Raw genomic sequence first — 23,348 nt, forward strand, 5'->3', positions numbered from 1 at the left:
TTCCATTTTAAAGCTAGTTCTACTCATAAGGCTTTCTATAAGAAACACCATTTTTATACTCTGGTTTCTCTGCAGATTGTATAAATCTTTTGCCTTTTACAAAAGATTTCTGTGGAGAGGAACAGTTACATGAAACGCCTTTTAAACAGAAGGCCACAGATACATTGAAAGTAAATATACCATGCAAACATTAACCAAAAGTAAGGTGGTGTGACTAAACTACTAGACATAGTAGGCTTTACAGTAAGAAGTGTTAAAAAGGTAAGGAGAAAATAAAGCAAAATATGTCATAATAATAAACAGATTAATTCATCAGGATGATATAGCAATTTTAAATAATAATATGATTTCAAAATATATAAAGCAAAATTTACTAAACTAAAAAGCAATATGGTAAACCTTGTGTTATGTATATTTTACCACAATAAAAAAAGAAAAAAAGACATAAACAAATTTACAATCAGACTTGAGAATCTTACCATCTCTCTCTCAATAACTGATAGACTGAAAAAAAAATCATTAGGGCTATAAAAAGCTGAACAACTATACTATAGAATACACATATTTTTCAAGTGTACATAAAACATTTACAAAAATAGACTATGTTGGGCCATAAAGTGGCAAGAAATATTCAAAAAGTTGAAATGCATAGAACATAGTTCTCTGACCGCAGTAGAAAATAACTAAAAACAACAATAATGGAACCAAAAAAACCTATAAAAAGGTTAAAGAAAGCAAGATACTTCTGAAAAACCTGTGGGTGAAAGAAAAAATCATAAGGAAAAATACTTTGAATTCAATAATAATGAAAAAAATGACATGTCAAAACTTGTGGGAACCAGCTCAACTGGTGTTTAAAGGGAAATTTATAACTTTAAGTTCATGTATTAAAAAGAAGAAAGGTTGAAAATTCAATCATTGAAGATTTTATCTCAAGAATCTAGGGAAAAAACAGCAAAAATACACCAGAAATGTAGAAGAAATGAAATAAAGAGTGGAAATCAATTACATAGAAAGTTGACATATAAAGAGTAAATCAACAAGGGCAAAACCTGGTTCTTTGAAGGATTAAAATTGATAAGCCCTAGTAAGACTAACCAAAAAAAGAGAGAAAACAAACAAAACATATCATTACAGATTTTACAGGCATTACTAAAAAGATAAGAGAAGATTAAGAGTAAAAAACTTTCCCAATAAATTTGACAATATAGATGAAACGGAAACATTTCTTTAAAAAAAATTTCTGAAAAACAGGAGGAAATAATCTGAATAGTCCTAGAACTGTTTTAAAAACTCAGATATGTATTTTAAAATTTTTAAAAGCCAACTGTCTTGCTTCACTAGTGAATTTTTCCAAACATTTCAAAAAGATATAATACCAAACGTACACAAACTCAGAGAACAGAAAAAAAAGAAACACTTCCAAATCATTCTATGTGGTCAATATAATTCTAATACCAAAACCTAGCAATGTCATTATAGAAAAAAAAAATTAAAGGCCAGTATCTCTCATAAATACAGCTGCAAAATCATTCATAAAATATTAGCTTATTGAATCTAGTAATATATAATAATTCATGAATAAAGAATGCAAAGTTGGTTTAATATTAAAAAATCAGAACAGCAACAGGAAAAAGATCAGTGGATTCTATCAGTATCAATACCCTGGGTGTGATATTGTACTATAATTTTGAAAAAACGCTAATTTTTAGGGAAATTGGGTAAAGAGTACATGTGATCTATCTGTATTACTTCATACAACTGCATGTGAATCAACAATTATCTCAAAATTAAAAAATCAAGGGTATAATGAATAGGACATAAACGGTAACCACATATGATCATCTCAGTATGTACAGCATTTGATAAAATTCAATATTGTGATAAAAATTCATAATAGTATGATAAAGCTCTTAGCAAACAAGGAATATCTTTTTTTTTAAACCCCCTAAAGCTAACATTGTACTTAATAGTGAAATATTAGACATCTTCCCACTGAGTCAGGCACAAGACACATAATCATCATCACACTTCTATTCAACAATGTTGATTAGAACTGGAGGTTCTAACCAGCCTAATAAAGGCAAGGAAAAGAAATTAAAAGCATAGAAATTAGAAAGAAAGAAGTAAACTGTCTTACTTAGAGATGTCAAGGTTTTGAATGCAGATAATCCAAAGTAATCTACGAACAACTAGAAATTTAGGAAGGTCACAGAGTACAAGGTCAATAAAGATCCGATACATTTCTTCCTACTAGCAACAAACAATTGGGAAAAATAGTATTTATAATAGCATCAAAAACATCAAATGTCAAGGGATACATGTAATGAAATATAAGCAAAATTTCTATGCTGAAGACTTCAAAACATTGTTGAGAGAAATCAAAGAAAACTTAAATATTGGAATAAATAAAGAGATACACCATTATCATGAACTGGAAGATTTAAAATAGTTAAGATGTCAGTTCTTCCCAACTTGATCTATTGACACAATACAATCCAAATCAAAATTTCAGCATTTTTTGGTAGAAATTAACAAGCTATTTCTAACATTATGATGGAAATGTATAACCTAGGCAAAAGACCTATGATAGCCAAGACAATCTTGAAGAAAAACAACAAAACTGGACAACTTAACGCTACCAAATTGCAAGACTTAAGATAACATTTCAGTAATTAAGACAGTGCAACATTGGCCTAGAGATGAGTAAGTACAATGGAACAGAATAAAGAGTCCAGAAACAAACCACACCTTTACAGTCACTTGATTTCTGCAAAATGCCACTATAATTCAGTGAGGGGTATGGTCTGCTGAATAATAAATGATGCCAAGTCAACTGTATATATCTGTATGGGGAAAAATAAATTTTCACTCCTGCCTAATACCATGAAAAAAAATCAACTCAAAGTGGATCAGAGACCTAAATATGGAAGGTAAAACAATAAATCTTTTAGTAGTAAATAAAAAAATATCTTCATGTCCCCCTTTACACATCCAATAGATCCTCAAAGCCTTTGGTTGAAATTTTAAACTACATTTGGTACATGGGTAAATGCGGATTTAGTCGTGTTCCACACAGCACCAGCAAGCCCATTGCTCCCTATGTCACCCACTTCCCTGGAAAAAATAAAAATCATAAAAATAACTAACTGTAAAAAGATACATTTTATTAAAATTAAAATCTCTTTTCAGCAAAAGATACCATTAACAAAGTCAAAAGGCAAGCCACATAGTGGGAGAAAATATTTCCTACATATATCTAACCAAAAAATCATATCGAAAATATATAAAGAACTTGAATGAATCAGTAGGAAAAAAAGGTTTGAATACAGAAAAGTATATCCAAATGACTAATAAGCACAAAAAAGAGATCAATATTATTAGTTACGAGGGAAAAGCAAATTAAAACCACAATATACCACCATACACACATAAAATGGCTAAAATTTAAAAGTTGAAAATAGTAAATACAAGGATACAGAGCAATTTGAACTCTCATATAGTTGTTGATGGGAGCATAAATTGGTACACACACTTTGGAATGTGTTTGGTAGTTATTAAAGCTGAACATACATATGTCATGATCCAGCAATCTTACCCTTGGCTTAATAGGAAACAGAAATGAATGGTTATGTTTACCAGAAGACATGGCTAAGAATGTTCCTAGCACCTTTAGTGATAATAACCAAAAACTCAAAACAACCCAAATGACTGTCAGCAGAATATGTAAGTAAACTGTGCTGTCTGTGTTCATGCAAATGGAATGCTATCCAGCAAAGAATAAACTATGTCCGCATGTAGGTCAATCTTACAGACATAGTACTGAAAGAAGGCAGGCACAAAAGAGCACATATGGTATGATTCCATTTACACAACACTCAAAAGCAGGACAAGCATACTAATCTTGGTGATAGAAGTCAGAATAGTGATTACTTTTGTGGTGGGGAATGACTAGGATGGTACATGAAGGAGTTTTCTGGTAATTTTGATATGAGTGGCAGTTAACATGGATGTGCTCACTTTCCAAACATTTATCAAGCAGGACACTTAAGACTTATTTACTTGACTGATACATTTTATACTTTAAAAAGATTTAAAAAAAAACAAAAACCTGTTTCCCAAATAACCACATTCCAATCCATTCCATGGAGTGATAGTGTAAACGGCAGCAGGAGTGTTTCCTGACAGGAAGCAGGGTGCTTTGTTAGGGCAATGTTTCAAAGGTCAACAGAAACAGAAATGTCCTTGGAAAACTTAATAACAATATGGAGTGAACTTGCCAATTTTCTTTTTAAGAAAGAAAGGTAAACTTACAGATAAGACTTATCTTTACTTTTTTTTCATTTGGGTAGGAAAAATAAACTTACTTTCCACTGAGACGAATGATAGAGTTTCCAGTGACCAACAAATATAGCCTATGTGACAGCTCACTGGTTTCAGTAGGTCAGCAGAAACTGACATTGTTTTTCTCTCACACTTGGAAAGTTCAGACCATGAGATTATTAAAACAAGCCAGGCATAACATGGTAGGAGTCCAGCATTAATTTGTTAGTTGTGGCAGTTTCTCCTTCACAATGTGAAACTGAATTGGAAGAAAATATCAAATGACTGAAAGTCTTGTTTGCTGCCAAGATGTCAGAGTTGAAAAGGCATCCTTTGGAAAAAGATGGAGAAAAATATTCTTTTCCTCTGTTAATATCTTTCCTTGTGTTTAGAATTTGCAGATAGCATTATCTCTAGAACAAAGCTTCAGGATTTTCCTAACAACCAAGATTCCTAACTTCTTAGGGTGGTAGCTTTTTTAGATGACTACCTTTTCAAAGCAAATCTCAATAAATGTGTGATATACCACTGTGAAATTCCTATCAGAGTCACTTATTCAACGAAGCATTCATCAAATGAGTCTTAGCAGCCAGGCACTGTATGCAGGGCATTAGGGAAGCAAAATAAAATTGCCCCTTTCCTCATGATACCCATGGTCCAGTAAAAATGTTTGATGGGTCAAGGAGCCTCTCTGGCCTGGTGTAATCTGCTTTCGCTCTTGAACACTAACAGCAGAGAAGGAAGCAAGGGAAGTGGGAGATGGCAGGATATTCTAGGTGGGGTGGTGGTTGTGTTTTACACAAAATATTCTATTTTTAGCACCTTTAGCAATAGGTTTCGAAAAGAAATTTAAAATGAGTGTAGGAGGATTTTATGTAGGTTTCAGTTCTCAGAATAACCAAGCATGTGAGTTTTATATTGTTGTTACTCAAGATTGGGGAAGTAGGGACAGGGTGTTGACAGCTTTAGCGGCAAGCTGGGAAGTTGCTTCTTGTGGCCCAGGAATGAGATAGGCTTGAAGAAATAGACATGTAAAGAGACAGGGTAGAGTATGGGGAAGCACTCTGGGGAGTCAAGCTGGCTGCCTTGCATCTTGGGCAGTCACTTCACCTCTTTCAAGCCAGGTCTCCTCATCTGTATTGCACAGACCTAATTCCCATATTATAGCAGGATGGTTTCAATGTTAGAGAGAGTGCACGTAACCTGTACACAGTAGAAATGCAATCCGCGGCAGCTGAAGTGATGACTGACATGTAACAGCAACCTCTGGGAGTAAGGCCCAGGGTGTCTGCTTGTCTTCACAGTGCATTCATTCGAAGGTGCATAGAGAGTGCCTGTGTTCAATCCATCACACGTTGTGAGGTGACAACAAAGCTCTGATGACAGCTGGGCCCTGCACACTTGTATCAAGGGGCTCATTCTGTCCTGGGGTTGTTACCAAACCAAACTTGGGTCCGCTCACCTCCGTGCAATAAAGCTAATCTACTGACACAGGGTTGTAGTGAAGGGAAGTGCGGCAGCTCCTGCAGGGCTCCGAGTCATGCAGACGGCTATGCTCAGAAGACCCAAGTTCCCCGTTGGCTTTCAGGGAAACGTTTTCAAAGAAAGGACCAGAGAGAGGATTGATTGCAGGGTGTATGATCAGCTCTGGACATCCTTCTGACTGGCTGGTGGTGAGGTAATTGGGAAACAACATCATCAACCTTCTGGTTCCAACCTGTCTGGGGTCTACCCGCTTGTGGTCGACACGCAGTTACCGTCTTCCCCCTCGGGGTGGGGGGGGCTTCAGTATCTGCAGAACACCTCAAGGTAATAGCTCAGGATATTATCTACAGCCCTGGAAGAGGAACTAAATGTCCTTGACTTCACTTAATGGCTAAACTGTTTTATGTTGCTTGACTGTTTTCCTCTGTTTCCGCATTTTCTCATTTCTCCAATTAAATATACTCTTTGGGACTCTGGGAGGGCCTGGGAGGCTAAAGTTTTTCTACAAACAAGATTCAGGTGGGGGCCATGGTAAAGGTCTGTCCTGGGAAGGCCCCATAGGATCCTGCTCAGTTACCATTGCCCCTTTTCTTTGATATTCCTCAGTCTTGACGGGGTAACAAGTGTGGAACAAGAAAGGGAATAAAGTTTTGGATAGAGAGGTTAATCATAAATTCAGCAGAGGAACTCAGTTTTAGGGAGGAACTGGTTTCACGGTGGCTGGGGAGCATGGACTCGGCCACCACCTGGTGTGACGGCTCCAGGAGGCCATACCCTGGATGTGCTGATCCACATCAGGCTGTAGGGACAAGTCGTAAACCCACTTCCAAAATTCTTATGAGTGTGGGGGAGGGAGGGCACTCCGCACTGTGGGTCAGTGGTAACATTTTTGTTTCCTTCTGAACCCTAGAGACAGACACTAGAGGGATTCAGGGAACAGGGAAACCAGGGGATTTTTGTGGCAATAAAGGGCTGATTGTTAAAGGCCCGCTTGGTCCTTGCTGTTTTACTAGATCTCCACACAACAGTTCTCTGTATTTTTCTTGGAATAAAACTGGCTTTTGCACCAGACGCAACGCACTGTGCCCTCAAGCAGCGGAGGCTTTCTAAATATTAGTGACTTTAACTCGATTAAGTATTTCCATTTCCTATTCCTGTGACTTTGTGAGGCTTGAGTTCCCAGAAAGGCTGCTTTTATTGATGATGACTCTTTAGGTTGGTTATGTTTTAAGTCATTCTGTTTTTATCATCTGAGTAAGTGCTAAAAAAGTCAAGATACTTTTAAAAGATTCTTCACAAAGAAATGTTTTCAGATTTCCAGCTGAGCAAATGAGTTTTTAAGGACTGCAGATTCAGATAGCCTAACAGATTCTTAGTAAAAGGTTTTGTCAGCATTTCCTTCCTGAAGTCCGGTGCTCAACTCGCTGACCTCTCGCCTTCTTGGGTTAGGGCCATCTTTTTGTATAGTCTCAGCTATAAATTATGCTAGGCCTTGCAACATTTCCCCCCTAAGAGGAATGAAAATTAACTCTGTTGGATTCCCCTCTGTATGACTAACGGAGGCCAGCGAGGCATTTTTACCTTAAAGCCCTCAGACATCAAATCAGAGGGATGGTGGCCTCTGGCCTCACTTGAGGTTCTGGGGCAAGCGTGCAATTAACTTCAGATCTTTGATGTTCTTTGACTTACGTTTCAGTTTTGCATGGGTTATTTTCTCCTAGCCACTTAAAAAGTGTCTTCTGTGACTTCTGTGCTATTTATGTAGAAATGTCAACGTGGAATATAGCTGGGCCTAAAATCCGGCGAGATGGTCCACATTTTCAACATGCCTTGTAACGTTTGCTGAGCACTAGCTGTTTGGATTTGCTTATTTTTCATTTTTTTAAGCATTTAATTCCTTTGCAATATTTCAATTCTAAAACTATAAACTATAGTTCTTTTTAAGGGTATCTCAGATCTCAACTTATAAGAGGTAACATGGTGGGGTTTTGAAGTCACTGAGCAGAAAAATTTTAAAAATTAGCCATTTTAATGAGGAATGTATGACTAAGACTGTAGTCGCTAGTTTTCCTTCAAGTCTAGTCTCCCCTGCTTCTATAATAATGCATTTATCTAGCTGTTTTAATTGGTCACCCCAGTTAAAGTCTCTATTTTCCAGCTCCCCCGGCAGCCATATGACAAAATTCTGGCCAATAGAAGGGGAGCAAAAGTTGCGCACAATTCCTGGGTCACCTCTGTCCCTCCCCTTCTCCCCTCTTCCTTCGTTCTGCTGCTGAGCCGCCGTGGACCGAGCGACAAGAGGAACGCCTTAAGGACCCCAGAATAGTAAGACACTCAACATCTAAAAGTGGACACCTACTGACCTTGCGAAGCTGCTATGCCCACGCAGACTTTTACGTGAGAGAAAATAACCTTGTCTTGTTGGAGTCATTGTCAGTGTGAGCCTTCTGTCATACACAGCCAAGCCTAATCCTAAAACAGAGACTGAAGTGAACGTTTACCCCACTGAAGCCTGTGTTTTCAATAGTCATGTGTAGCCTCCAAGGCACTAAATAAGGCCTTGGCAACAATTTTTAAAAGGGCTCAAAGGTATTCTTCTTTATCTGAGGGCATCTAAAACTGCCGACCTAAGTATACTTAGATGTGCGGGGCTGGCTGTTTTCACAACTGTCAATCACACCAAACTACAGCCTTGCTGAAGCAGCCTCAGCACCAAGGACTCCTGCTTGTTCGAGGTCATGTGGAGTCAGGGGCTCGGGGTTCTGCTCTGGAAGCAGCTCATGGGATCTCGACCAATACTGGGCGGATGCCAAACAAAGTAGGGTGGACAAATTTGAAGACTGATATTTTCAGACTCTTTAGTGATACGAATTATAGCAAACACTTAAATGCACTTTAATTAACCTAGTTGATCTTTTTATAATCCTATGAGGTAGGGTCTATAATCGTTCTCATTTTGCAGATGAAGTAAAAGGCAGAGGGAAATTGAGTAACTTTCCCAAAGTCCCCCAGCTAGTAAGGGAACAGAGGCAGGATTTGAATGCAGGTGTTTTGCCTCCAGAATCTAGGCTGTTAACCACAAGCTATTCTGCATCCCAGTAAGAATAACAGTAATTATGCATTGAACATTTATCATGTGCCAGGCTGTTCTAAAATGCTTTCACTTATTAAGTCATTAAATGCAACAGCCATATAGGGTGGCACCATTATGCCATTTTATAGATGAAGAAACTGAGGCACAGGGAGAGTATGTAACTTGCCCAAACTGGGGTTCAAAGCCACAGCATGGCTGCAGAGAACACACCGTTACCACCTTGCTGCACTGTCTCATCAAGCAGCAGGTGCTGCCCTCAATGATGGAGATGCTTTCAGGAGGGGAAGGGAATACACTTCAAATGACAAAATTTTCTGCAAATTGTCCTCTGTATATGCCCATATTCCAGGCTCTCCATTCACCTTTCTTCTATCTTCTACCACACGTCATCTCCACTCCTGACCACTCAGCTTTCCCCTACCTCCCACTGATTTTGCAGCCCATCTCTTTATTTAAACTTCCTTACCCACTTCTACTCTAAGTATTTAATGCTGTCAGTACATTCTATCTCCCTTTTTGTAGCTTTACTGAGATATAACTGACAAAAATTTAAGCTACTTAAGATGTATATTGTGATGATTTGATATACGTATACATTGTGAAATTATTCCTCCCATCAAGTTAATTAACACATCCATCACCTCACATATTTACCTTTTGGGGGTGGGGCGGGCAGGGTGAGATCAAGTTCTGTTCTCTTGGCAAATTTCAATTATACAATACAGTGTTATCAACCATAGTTACCATGTTATTCATTAGGTCCTCAGACCTTATTCTTCTTATAACTAGAACTTTGTACCTTTTTACCATCCTCTCCCTATTCCCCCACTCCCCAGCCCAGCCCCTGGAAACCAAATTTTTACTGTTTCTATTATTTTGCCCTTTTTCCCCCCCTTAGATTCTGTATATAGGTGATACCATGCAGTATTTGTTTTTCTTTTTCTGGCTTATTTCACTTAGCATAATGCCCACCAGTTTCCTCTATGTTGTCACAAATGATGGGATTTCCCTTTTTAAAGACTGAATCTGTGTGTATATATTTATCACAATATTTTGATCAACTCATTTGTTGATGGACACTTAGGTTGTTTCCATACCTTGGCTATGGTGAGTAATGCTGCAGTGAACATGGAAGTATAAATATCTCTTGGAGATAATGGTTCTGTTTCCTTTGGATCTAGATCCAGAAGTAGGGTTGCTGGATCACATTCTGCCAGCTCCCTCTCACTCACTCTGCTCAAGTCTTCCTGGCATCTTTGTTGCTGCTCAGGGAAGCCAAACGGTCCCCTGCAGGATCTTTGGTCTTTGCTCTGCCTGTGTATGTGGAGAGGGGAGCCAGTCTCCACAACTTACCATCTTGCTTCCTCACTTCACTTAACTCTCTGTTCACAGGTCATCTCATCAGAGGTCTTCCTTGATAACTTACACAAAACAGCACTATATATTGATCATATCACACTATCCTTTCACCCTTTTTTTTTCATAGCACTCATCACATATCATAAAATATTTCTCCATTGCCTATTCTCACAAGAAAATACACTCCATAAAAGCAAAACCCTATGTTTTGTTTATTGATTCTCACACCTAAAACTACTGGCTCATAGAAGGAACTCAGTATGAGGGGATGAACAAAGAAGTAAATTTACTTTTCATCTTAAAGAAAACTCTTCCTTGGCTTGTCTGCCCTTTACTTACTTTTCTCTACCTCTTTTAGTTCATAGCCAAGTTTCTTGAAACCTCTGCATTCTTCCCATCTCCTCAGTTCCATGTAATCTGGCTTGTCCTTGCCAATACCTGCGTAAAGTTTAAATTCCTAACTGCTCAGTCTAATGCGCAAGTATGAGTCTTGATTTCACTTGGGTTGACCATTCCCTCCTTCAACTACGTCCTTAACATCTCTTTCCTGGTTATTCTCTAGCTAACTGTTCTTTCCTGGTCTCCCTTAATTCTTTGCTACCCTTAAGGGAAATATTCTCTGGCACTCATCATTGACCTCATTCCTACTCCACACAGTTGTTCCTTTGGTAATCTCAATCACTGATGTATTCTTCTGCATAAAGTATTTTCCATACTTTGGGTTAATTTCTTTAGATTTCGAGAAGTAGGATAATAGGGTAAAAGATACAAATATTTTTATGGCTTTCTGAAAGGACTGTCCAATTTACAATGCCCCTGAAAATGATCAGAGTTGCTAGTCTTCCCTCCCAGGAGAGGTAAGATTTGAATAGTCAAAATAGGTTAAAAATATAGATGCAAAGGGGCAGAGAGCTTGAGTTCTATGCAGTGAAGAGAAAATGCTTGAGCAGAAACGTCAAGAATAAAGGCATGAAAAAGGCTGAAATGGTTGTAAGCCTCGAATACTGGATAAGCAGTGAGCCACACAAACACATACACACACTGAAGGATTCCAGCAGTTGAAGTGCAGGATTGAAGGAAGGGAGGGGTGGCTGGAACCGACCAGACGAATGAATCCAGTATGTGATGGATAACCCCCACTCTTCTCAGGAAGCTACGTTTGTGGAGAAAACCTTCAAGCATGGAAACTTTGTGAAACATGTATGCTAAGGCTTGCGATCAAGAAACCATGCCTGAGAAGCCGCTTGGTGTTAAGTGTGAAACTAAAAATGCCTTGTGGGTCCTCTAGTTTCCTGTAACATAGGACAAGGTTCCTGGGGATTTCCACTTACCTTCTAAGTTTCATGTGACAGTAGAACTCATGCTGATGAATGGAAAGCCATCTTCTATATTGGGTGACTGGCAAAGAATCTTGCTCTCCTAAGCACTTCAGACCAGTATTCCTCCTGTCTTCAGTGGAGACTCCCTCCCTCCACCTCATCACCAGCAGACCAGCCCTTCTCTGAGGGACAAAATATCTCTTACCTTTGATTGGCCTGGGAATTGGCAGAGCCTGGTGGTGTATACTGGCCTCTAATCTGAAATGATAACAGTAAAGATCTGAACTGAGTCTCTTGTCTCCTGTCTATTGACAAAAACTGACCCATGAGACTCAAGTTGTTTTGTGTTGCAGGGATGGACTCAGGGTGGCTTCAGGGAGAAATGCATTCCATGAATCTGATCTTCTAGTCTCTGATATGGACAGTATCTACCTTTAAACTTAGTTGCTAAGCAACAATTCAAGTCCCCTAGCCAAAACCCTATCCCCAGGTTATTTCCCCAGATAAATTTCCTAAAAGTGTAATTATTGGATGAAGGGTAAGAACTCTCAAGTCTTCTGACAACTATCACCAATTTCAAAAAAAAGTTGTACTAGCTTATACTCACTTCAGCTTTAGATTAAAAACCAAACTCTGTGTACTGTTGTCCATGATGTTATATCTACAAATGCTGTTTGATAAGCAAAATGACATCCTCTACCACAGTGCACAGCTCAGGGGTTATGGCAGACCTAGAGCCAGACCATAAGGGCTCAGGACTGCATCTCAACCACTTGGTTAATAAGGAAGTGACTTAACCTACTCTAGGCCTGTTTCCTTCTCTGTAAAGTAGTATAACAAAGGCGCCTCCTTCACAGACTTGATTAAATGAACAAAACATACAAAAACACTCAGAATAGCCTTACACTTGGAAAGCACTATTGTTTTCATTTGAATTTTTCAGTTACTACTAAATTTTTTCCATTGGTCGTTAGTATTTCATCCTTGGTGAACTGTTTTTCTTTTTAATCACATCCTTTCTCTTCTCGTATTTGACTGAGATAGTCATCTATATTTTCATCTTTATTACATTTATACTTTTTAACTCATTTGGAATTTATGCTGGCTTACGTTGGAGGGAATTCCACCTCCCTTCCCCAAATAGATTACCGCCCCCACCCTCCTTCAGAGGTCAATTACAAGTCCAGATTGTCACCTGTACTTCTGACTTATTAGTTACAAATCAGGGCTTCTGTGTCCCTTACCCTCCTTGGTTTTGATACTTTGCTAGAATGGCTCACAGAATTCAAGGAAACACTTAAGTTTACCAGTTTATTACATAATAAATTATATGACAAAGGATACAGATGGACAGCCAGACCTTCACACATAGGATGAAGTCTGGAGGAGTCCAGAGGGCAGGAGCTTCTGTCCCCATGCATTTGGGAGCACCACCCTCCTGGCACATGGATGTCTTCACCAACCTGGAAGCTCTCCAGACTCCTTAATATAAGCATTTTTAATGGAGGCTTTATCACATGGGCACGATTGATCTCAGTCTCTAGCTCCCTACCCCTTCCGGAGGACGAGGTTGGGACTGAAAGTTCCAAGTTTCTAATCATGGCTTGGTCTTTCTGATGACCAGCCCTCATCTGAAGCTACTGGCGATCCTACCAAGAGTTGCCCCATTAGAACAAAAGACACTCCTACACCCAGGAAATTCCAAGGGATTTCGAAACTGTGTGTCAGGAACTGGGGTCAAAGACCAAATAGGAGAAGAGAAGATGCTCCTCATACTGTTGTCACTCAGGAAAATACACGGGTTTTAGAAGCTCTGTGCCAGGAAACCAGCGACAGACACTCTGTATGCATTTTCTATCATTTCGCATTATCCTACTTTGTGTTCCCTTCAGGCCAATGTGAAATCACTTTAATATATGGTACCTTTGTCAGATAAAGTGAACCATCATTCTGTGATCTCAACGTTGGACCCACAGTGATGTCAATTCTGCCCATCATAAATTGCAAGTTCTGCATATCAGTATAGTTGTCAAAAGATTAGCTCCCAGCCATAGCAGTTATGAACACCAATGGGTGCTGCCCTCCAGGCACCTGCCTCTGAAGACCTGCTGGCTGGGCTTCTTGGGATCTCTTAAGTCTTCCCCCTCCCACTGCAGTGCCTCTGCCTCCTCCAGCTACTTGAAATCTCCCATCAATGAGTAATCACGCGGAAGTGATGAGTTTTTCAGTTCATACCCTACTTCAGGACAAAGATGATGAGAGAAATACAGATTTCACTGTGCCTCTTAGAAGCGCCACTAAGCTAGATGGCAGTGCCAGTGCAATGAGCCTGACGCTTCCACTGGAAGTGTCCTTGAAAGGCCGAGCAATCAACGGCAAGTTCTGCACGTGAGTGCGGAAACCCTGGAGTCCACGCACATGAAGGAGAGAGGAGGCTGTTTACTTCTCTTATGATATTTCTTTGCCTACAGTCCCAGCCAAGAGCACAATAACCCAGTGCTTGTTTATTGAGAGTTACAGGACAGCCGCCAAGTGCCCAGGCTCAAGGCAGACAGACAGGTGCCTGACTGTAGAAGGCTTAGACAGGGTGAGGTTTAGCTCCCCAGGTGATTCTTACACAGAGGTTTTTATTTCAAAACCAACTTTGAAATTAGCTTTCGTAGCAGATAAAGGAAAAGCTCTTTTGAGTGAGAACTTACCAGGAAACAGTTTCCATAAAACTTTCTCCTTGCTCTTCTCTCCTAGCTGAATGCCTACAACCAGTTTAACCTACTTTTCCTCAAGACAGTCACATCTACCTCAAAAGTAATACCACAGAAAGACTTTTATACAACTTCTGACAACATGGATAGTTTCGAACAGCATAAAAACCAAACCCGAATGCTACATCAGTAACAAATGGGACATTTCTAATGCTTAAAGCAAAACTGGACTAAAATACTAGCTCTCTAGAGACTTAGAAAACATTTCTGATTGGTGACACACTAAATTGAATGCCACTTCTTAGTAACAGCAAGGAATCAGCTAGAGGTTTTCTGAGATTGCATAGAAGATAATACTACAGCCTTACCATTCAGAGCCTATCTAGCAGAATTTCAGGACTAGTCAGAACCATGGAAGGTAGCAAGCGTGGCAGAACAAAGATCTAAGCTAGTTGCAAAGCCCACTGATGGAAGCGGAGACATCTTTTCTGGAGGGTAAGATTAAGTTCACCTGGCTGAATGCTGCGGCTTCTGCATATACTGTGACCAAGCCACTGCTGAACACGCATGAGCCACCCTCACTCTGATAGAGATTCGTTTCCCTCCATGCAGTACTGAACAGTAAGTATTTACATCAGTGCTCTGAATTCTCAGAATCTGGAAATGTGTTTATTAGTGACAATGAACAAGGGAAGAGCCTTGCGATTATTTTAGTTCTAGGAGAAACATCCCATAAAGGCTTGTTTTCCAGGGGTAATGTTCTGTTGGTCTGTGAAGTAAAATATTCCTACTCTAACGTAATGCCTCTTCCTAAATATGAACTCTCACAGTCACTGGTTAAGAAAAGTGTATCTTAAAAAAAAAAAAGAATGACAATAATGAGATGTTAAAAAGCAAAAAATCAATTTTGACAATGATTCGGGGTAGGTTGGTTGCCCTCTGCTAACAATTTTAATCTCTCTCTGAAGCCACTACCAATTTGCTAGCTAGGTAGAAGACGGTGTGGGCATATACAGGTTTATAACCCAATTTAGTTATATATTCAACACCTGACTTACCTCACTTGTTATACTTTGATTAAAGTTAATATGGTCATATGTTTTGCGTTTTTCCTTATCAATGATGTCTGGACATCAGAGCAGGAGGTGGGAGATGTGCTCCACAGGAGAAGACCATCTGAGAGAAAAGAGTGGTCATCAGTCTAGACCACAGAGGGAAACAATTCCCTTTTCAGTTTATACATCTGAATTAACAACAGCAGGTCACGGAGGGAATAATGGGCCATGAAGCCAAACACCTCACTCCAACACCTGTTAGCTTACCAACTTCAGCAAGCTCCTTATTCCAATCTATAAAAAAAAAATAAAATGTGGGTAATACCAATCCAACAAGCCCAAAAACTTGAACAGTAAGATGGAAATGTTTATGAAGCATCCTCACAAACTGGAATATACTGGGGAAAAAAACAGGGTAGTATAAAAGGAACAAGCCACAGACCTCAATGTAACATCCACTCAAACACCAGGAGAGACAAATCAAAATCTGTGATGTTAAGGAAGAGAACTTACAAAAGTACATTCTCCAGTTTATATGAAAATGGTTTAATAATAGTGAAACTTAAAAAGTTGTAAAATTAACAAAGTATATTGGTTAAAGACTGTTTTTTCCCCAAACATGGCAAATAGTATGCAGACATTTATCAATGCAAAGCTTTTAGTTCCCCCATCATGTACTCTGAATCCTACTTACTATTCAATATGAAACATAATACAAAGATTTCTTTGGCAGACATAATCACAAGCATCAATGTCAAACTCAAAACATTTTCTCCATTAAACTTACCTGACTGAAGGCATCTGATCAAAAGACAAAAATGAGCAGTTTTAGTAAGTAGTTCAGTTTACCAGTAAGAGTCTAGAAGGTAACAAAAGCACAAAGATAAAGCTTTTTGGAAATTAAAACAAATAAATTTTACATTTTATTAAATCATCAAGTATCATGACCTGGGTATACTTTTATTAGCAAAAAAAAAAAAAAAGAATACAGGAAAAAGGAAAAAAGAAAATGCACCTCAGACCAGAATACCATAACAAAAGTTTTGTGGAAGCTGCGTTTTATTTGAAAATCCACCCATTTTTGCTAACATACATTTTAATATTGTAAACAAAAATAGAATCTGCAGAGACAATGCAACAAGTATGCTTAAACTCATGTACAGAATTGCTTTCCTACAATGAACTGTCCTTCTTAAGGCCCCTCTCAACCCAACATTAAGATGTATTTACACAAAGCACCGATCAACAGTGCAGTTTAATTCTTCGTTAACTAAACTCTTGCCTAGACATTAACTTTAAAGACACTATTTCCCCTTATTGAAAAGATACATGATCATAACATGGCATGAGCCAAATAAAAGGTTCAAGGATTTTGTCCCCCTCCCTCCCCCCATAACACCTCCTAGAGTTTTACTGAAAAGAAGGAAAGTCTTGAAGTGAAAGCAATTCCTCACATTCATTTTGGAAAGGCCCTAATGTCAAATGGAAAATAATGACATGCCAAGCACAAAGCAGTAAAGTTCCTTCCCAATGCACTAATGCTGAATTTAAAATGTAGTGCTCTTCCTAGTCAGTGAACTGTTCCCTTGCAAAATCCTAGGCACAGAAATGACTATAAGGATTAATGCATTTATAATGCTTCCCTAAATCCCATAGAGACTGAGAATTCTTAGGCGATTCAGACCTATGGACTTGCCTTAAAATATTTAGTGCTCTGTATGTCAGCTGGAAAGCATTCTGAATCAGATTCATTCTTGTGGATAAAAATCAAACATACCGTGTACATCCATACTCATTTTCATAAGGAGGTTTGATACAATATTAATGTTATGTAAATTGATAATCATAAATAAATACAAATACTTAAGGAATGTCTACTGCAAACTGAATATATAATTTTTTTAAAAGAAAAGTTAATTTTAGTTACTGTTTCTGTATCTGTGAGGACCGGAGAAAAGAAAGATACTGCATAATTAAGAATTATGACTTGATCCCCCCAAAAGAGTCCTGCTGCATTACAGTAAAGGACACAGCTCTTCTCTCCAGGCAGCTTTTCCAAATACAAATTTCACACTTTCCAAATAAGGGCTTTTCTTGGTAGGTTACTGATTATGGGTATTAATAGGAGTTGAGAGAACTGAAGGGTTAGTCACCAAAAAGACAGATCTTAGTCTGAAATCATGGCAATTCGTGGCTTTATAAACTGTATTGATACATTCTCCTATAGGCTAGTCCCAATTTCCTTCGTGGGCCTTCACTGGGTTACTGTAGCATTCTAATGGAAGAAGAGAGTTTAAGAGACAGCAGTTTGGATTTTGCTGGAAGTTAAGTATTTGCCGCTTGAGCACTTGTCTTTTTGGAGTAATTCCATTCTCTTCCATCTAGTTACATAAACTGTATCTGGGGGAAAAAAAAGAGTGTAAGTTAATTCACTACATTGTAGGATATCTTCTCATAAATAAAAATGCTTTGTGCCTTTTACCTTTCAACTGGCCCAGAAGTGTTTATAGCATGCTTATCATAAACCTTGATTCCAAAACAAAGTATTATCAGCTTATCATGAGCCAGAACTCAGTATCTGAACCATAATTACAGAGCTTTCCAAGTATCTTTCTAATTACTAGAAACTGGGGGGTAGGAGAAGAAAGATGATGAATGAACAATTTTTGCATGACAAATTCAGAAACTCTCTCCATGAACACAAACAGTTGATGTAAAAATCTCACTTAAAACAACAAACAAAATTTGAAGTATTATTTCCAAATAATGTGATAAAATTAAGAGAAAATTAAGGGAACAGTAATATTATGATTACTAAATAATTTCTTTACTAATATAAATCAAAATCTGAAATATCTACCAAAGAGTACTTTTCAATAGGGTGTCACTATTCACTCAGATACTTCAGTCATGATATCCTTTAAACTGCTCAACCGAAGACATCACTGAAATAGATATGCTAATAAACTGTTGTCATATCAGAAGAGGACAAACTCTCAAAGATCCAGAAGGTGTATCTACACTGGGGGCTAGAGCATCAAGAAGAACAAATGACACTGTCTTCCAGAAAAAGAGCAGGTATGGATCAAAAGCAGAATCTGTCTATCAAAAAGGACATAAGTATTCACTTGTCCTTAATTAAAAAAAATAGTAAGCTATTTTTTGGAAAATACTATTTTTAAATGAAAAGGCATACATAAAAATATAACCCTTTAAAGAAATTAAAATGAGTTCTTCACAATGAATTCTGGCCATTATATTAAAACTAAAGATGCTCCTAATTAAGCTCGAATCCAATGTGTAAAATTGTGTTGTTCTCTATAAATCTTTCAAGACTGAATAAAACACCCAGTTTTTAAGAGTGGTGTTTGATCTCATCCATCTGCTGTGAGCAGTGGATGCTTACAGGTACACATGTGAGATGGTCCTTTGATTTCACACTTCCTAGTTATGTTAAAGATATTTTCCAAAAGTTGTTTGTCCTTATGCCCTATCTTGATCTATTTTTTTATTCTTCACCTAAAGAATAAAGGAGGAGGAGGAAGAGAGGGAACCTAGAGTCCTTTAAAGAAACAAAGAAGAAGAGTGAATTGTGCTTAATGATTGGTAACTTTTTAAAGTAGGTAAGTCCCCATCTCCCCCAACAAGCAGCAATACCTAAAGTGATTTATAAGAAATCCTCCAAAGAGAGCTCTGCAAAAGGGTCCTTTCCTGAAGCTCTGTGAGGACTGTGACTGGAGGGGCTGGATGCTGCCGACAGCTGGGGGAAAAGAAGACAGAGAGAGGGAAAGAAAAAAAGATCTCAGAATGACAGAACATGAAAGCAGAAAATGTAATGAAAGAAGAAGTGGTTTTCGTTTTGTCATCTTTAACAAATATAATGGCAGCCTTTGTAGAAAGTGGAATTATTAAAACAAAAGTTTCAGTCAACATGTCAAATTAAAGGGTATCCAATGGAATGTATTTTTTTAGAAAGCAAGTTCTTTTTTCTGAATTCCAAAGGAATAAAATCTTTTACCCAAAAAGGGTCGCTGTAAGCTGACCTTCTATGTGCATGTGGGAGAGGGAAGAAACAAATACGTAACTGTGCTTCTTTTTTTTTTTTAACTGAGAGAAGATGGCTTCCTGTGCCCAGGCTGTCTGTCAAATGCTGTGCAAAGTCTGACCTCAGTCCTGACTCAACACATCTAGCTACAATATTCCTTCCCTCCTTCCTCATAAGAGGTGGAAAGTCCTATCCTCAGTGTTCACACGTTTTTGACATGGTGTTGTCTCCTGCCTGTTTATCTGGACATGCTGCAGCTGATGCTTATACCCTGGGAGGTGGAAGTGAGTTCAGAGGTTATCTAACCACCCACATACTGCCCTGAGTATAGGGAATACTTAAGATCTTTGGTTCAGCTTCCTCTTAGAATATATTTGCTTGATTCTTGGAATTTGCTATCATTTAATTTGCACATACAGTAGGGCAAGTAGACTGCTGAATTCAGTAACATATCTTTAGTATTCCTTCAAAGACAGTTCCTGAAGTACCAAAAGGTTCATTTTCATATATGTATCTCCTTCACCAAGCCTACTTTAAGAGTATTTTAAACCAAATATGAGCCAAAGTTGACTAAGTGTAAATAGTTTTAATTCGTACCTCAACATTCAAATTCCTATAAAATATTTCAAGGCTCAAAATCTGTCTTTCCTGATGGTTCAAAGTGATCTCATTTTTACCTTTTAATTTTTTTTTTTTAAGAAAGGCACTATAGAGAATGAATAGCCAATGAGTTTCAGCAAATACTGTATCACAAACGTATGCAATTTGTTGTTTTGGATGCCAAGATGAATGTACAGGTTTAGAAATCATCTTCAGTTATATTAGTGGTTGAGTCATTTTCTTAATCCATACCTTGTTCTCAGAAATCAATGTTCAAAGACAATGGGAAGGTTGATGGAATTACACAAGCAGCTACAGATGTGAGGATGGGACAGCAGGTCTGGGTTTGGGGATTGAAATATCATCCATGCAGAGACAGAATAAGGTGCAACTTAATCGGAAAGACGTTTCCTCCTCACCTTTCACACCAACCAGGATGAACTTTTAGAAGCCAAATGGTTTTAAGTAAAGTGATCATCAGTCACTGAGCTGGAGGGAGTTTAAGATTAACTGGGGATTTCTCCAAAACAAGTTTTCTTTTTCACTTAAAGTTAAAACAAAAACAGTAACAAACCCTGCTTATTGCAGATAGATAGCATCCAAAATCACAAGTCCCCTATGAGAGCCCCACACTAAAACACCTTCCTAAATCAAATTTTCATGAGGACAGCAATCAGAAGACCTGACAAGTCACAGAGGGAAATGCTCCTAAAGACTACGGTCAAAGGGAACGCTACAGGTCTATTCTTTTCCACGTGTGAGCACACTGCTGGAGAGAAGCTCGAGAGGCTTATGAGTAATGGAAGAGGATCAATTTTCCCTGGGGGGAAGAGGGCTAGTTTTTAACTAATACTTCTACTATCCTGTTAAATTGATAAAATAAACACATATATATGTCTTATACCTATAAAAATATGCAGCTAAGTACACGAGAAAATAAGATTTAATATCCCTGTGGTTAGTTTTCTATAATCAACACCCGTCTTGGGCAGATAAAACCACAGCCCAGACTGGACTGGCTGGCTGCAGAGAGTGCCAAGGACTGAGCCACGCAACAGCCCTTGACCATCTGGTCCCACCCCTTCCTGGCACCTGCACTAAAGCAGAGGCACACAATGCGCTGGTGAGAAAGTAGCCAGCTCAGAATGTAAATAAGGAAAGAGAAGAAAAGGAAATATACTGCAACAGCCCAATTACTGCTTAAAGAAAGAAGGAAGAGCACAAGAGCATGAAGAAACAGCAGGATTTAAAAAGCCTGAGAAAGTCACCTGAAATTACAAGGGTTAACCCTTTTACTTATCATTCATGGGAGCAGATTAAAGAACATGTAGAGCTGCTAAGGACTGGAGAATAAGGAATTAAAAAAAGAAAGTAACCCTATTATCATCATAAACTGCAAAATCACCATATTTTATAAGCCAGCATAAGACAAATTTTAACTTACCATTCCAGTCAAATCCTACTATAAATATGCCATCACTACACACAAAACTCAAAACAAAAAAACAGCCTTTAACTCATTTATTTCAAATAACATTATCTATACCAAAATTCCCATAGAGCTAAAAAAAAAATTACTATAGCTATCAGTTTGTTCAAATAAAATCGACCTATATATGTCATTTAAACAAAGTAGTTAGTCTCACTAGTCTAATATAGACATAGTCTTTCTTTCTCATTTTATAGGAAAATGAAATACTGAGAAGCAGTGAAAGAGCTACATATAAATTAAAATACTAAAATTTACAAGTAACTGATGATGGCAACTCTCAGTTGAAACTGCTCCATCCCTCCCTGCACTCTAATCAACTTTTAAAAAAAATGCTGAAATGACAAAAAAAATTCTAATGTTACCAAAAATTTGTAACTTCACAGAGGCAGCTGAGCAAAAAGATTTTCTTTTGCTTGTAGTGTGTGTTTAGTATACTAAAGACAAGAGAACAGAAATTATAAGTTAACTTTATAAAAAGGCAAACATACTGGGAAAAAAGGAATTTTTTTAAAAAAAAGAATTCCACTGATACACTAAAGATCATAAAATAAAAATGGGGTTACCCCTTCATTCTACCCTGTTCAACACCAAAGAAAGAAAATTTCAGGTTAGAACAAGAAAGTAGCAGTCTCAGAAAGTGACACTGGTGCAACTGAAAGCTTGTGGGAGAGTAAACGGTTGGGAATTTCAGGATAAACGTCTGACATATTGGCTGTGCTGAAAATTCTTAGAGAAGAAGCAACTTTGCCACATCTTTACATTTGAATTTTCCAGTCACCTAAAAGCCTGGAAACAAGGCTGTAGAGACTCAATTTGTCTTTGTTGAAGAAGAAAAGCCAACATCTTAAGAGAAAAATGGGTATATTTCCTTTGCCTGAGATGAGAGAACACAGTTTTATGGAAAGACGGAAATGAATCTAATCCTGGCTCCTTTGTAAAATGGGGTTTTAGAACATCTAGACCCGATGCCCATAATGGCTATCTTGAGGATTAAAATACGCAGAAAACACCTGGCATATATTAGTCATTCATATATTAGTTCGACCCTATTTACCACGTACAATCAAATGCTCGTCTAGTCTTACATAATAGGTCCAGCTCAAACGTCACTGATCTGTGTTGCGCTTTCTCTTCCACTGTATTATCACCACTCTGTGTTTCTCTTACATGAGTTCTTACTGCACCATCAACCAGTCACTTGTGTTTCCCTAGTAACTCACCTTTAGGTTTCTCAGATATAAGAAACATATGTTCCCTGTCTCTTGTTTAGTAACTAGCAGTGACTATGCATAGCAAAAGCATTCTATAACATGCTAAATTAAAATGCTTTTTGGTAGTTAAAAAAAGCTCTGTATAAAAATGGTCACCAAAGTGGGATATGAGAAGAAAATATTAGAACTTCTCCATTAATTTTTACCCTTTTAAAATTTGTATTTTTACATAAATGTACCTAACAGATTGTTGTAGAATAGAGAAATATAAATACAGTGAGGGTCTGCACTTAAATATTTTCCAGATACTGCTGTGCAATCAAAACATTTAGAAACCACAGCCCTACTCGGTAAGATTTCACAAAGACATCAGCTGTAAAACAGAAAGGTAAGTTGTTTTTGAATAATATTAGAACATAGGCCACTAGTGGTGTATCCGAATCCAGTTGCATAGGATATAAACACAGTGCTGCATTCCAATTTTTTTTTTTTTTACTAAAGATAATGCTATTTATTCTCAGCTGCCTCTGTGGAGCATGGCTAAAAGAGAGGACTTTACTGAATAAGGTAGAGGGCCTATTCTGTAGGTTGAACCGAGTGCCTTTGATTACTGCTCCTTGGGTTTATGCTTAACATAACTCCATCTTGGGCTTCTGTCCATCA

The 23,348-nt window shown here is 38.0% G+C and overlaps 1 protein-coding gene and 1 pseudogene across 13 annotated transcripts in view; one reads left to right on the plus strand and one right to left on the minus strand.

Annotated features, from left to right (window-relative positions):
• Positions 1-59: 59 nt before the first annotated feature.
• On the plus strand, positions 60-133 carry LOC123613841 (U5 spliceosomal RNA; annotated as a pseudogene).
• A 16,245-nt stretch (positions 134-16,378) lies between these two features.
• PICALM (phosphatidylinositol binding clathrin assembly protein) overlaps positions 16,379-23,348 on the minus strand; it is a 94,055-nt gene continuing 87,085 nt past the window's right edge. For 12 of the 13 annotated variants that reach the window (XM_074372803.1, XM_010973411.3, XM_010973409.3 and 9 more), the window contains 2 exons: positions 18,995-19,097; positions 16,379-17,737 (listed from right to left, as the gene is read on the minus strand). In XM_074372803.1, coding sequence (XP_074228904.1) covers positions 19,005-19,097 — 93 coding nt within the window. In that variant the 3' untranslated portion in view covers positions 16,379-17,737; positions 18,995-19,004. The remainder of the gene's footprint in view (positions 17,738-18,994; positions 19,098-23,348) is intronic. The other variant, XM_074372804.1, reaches the window with a different exon arrangement.

Source organism: Camelus bactrianus, chromosome 10 (assembly GCF_048773025.1).
Source record: "Camelus bactrianus isolate YW-2024 breed Bactrian camel chromosome 10, ASM4877302v1, whole genome shotgun sequence".
NCBI lineage: Eukaryota > Metazoa > Chordata > Mammalia > Artiodactyla > Camelidae > Camelus > Camelus bactrianus.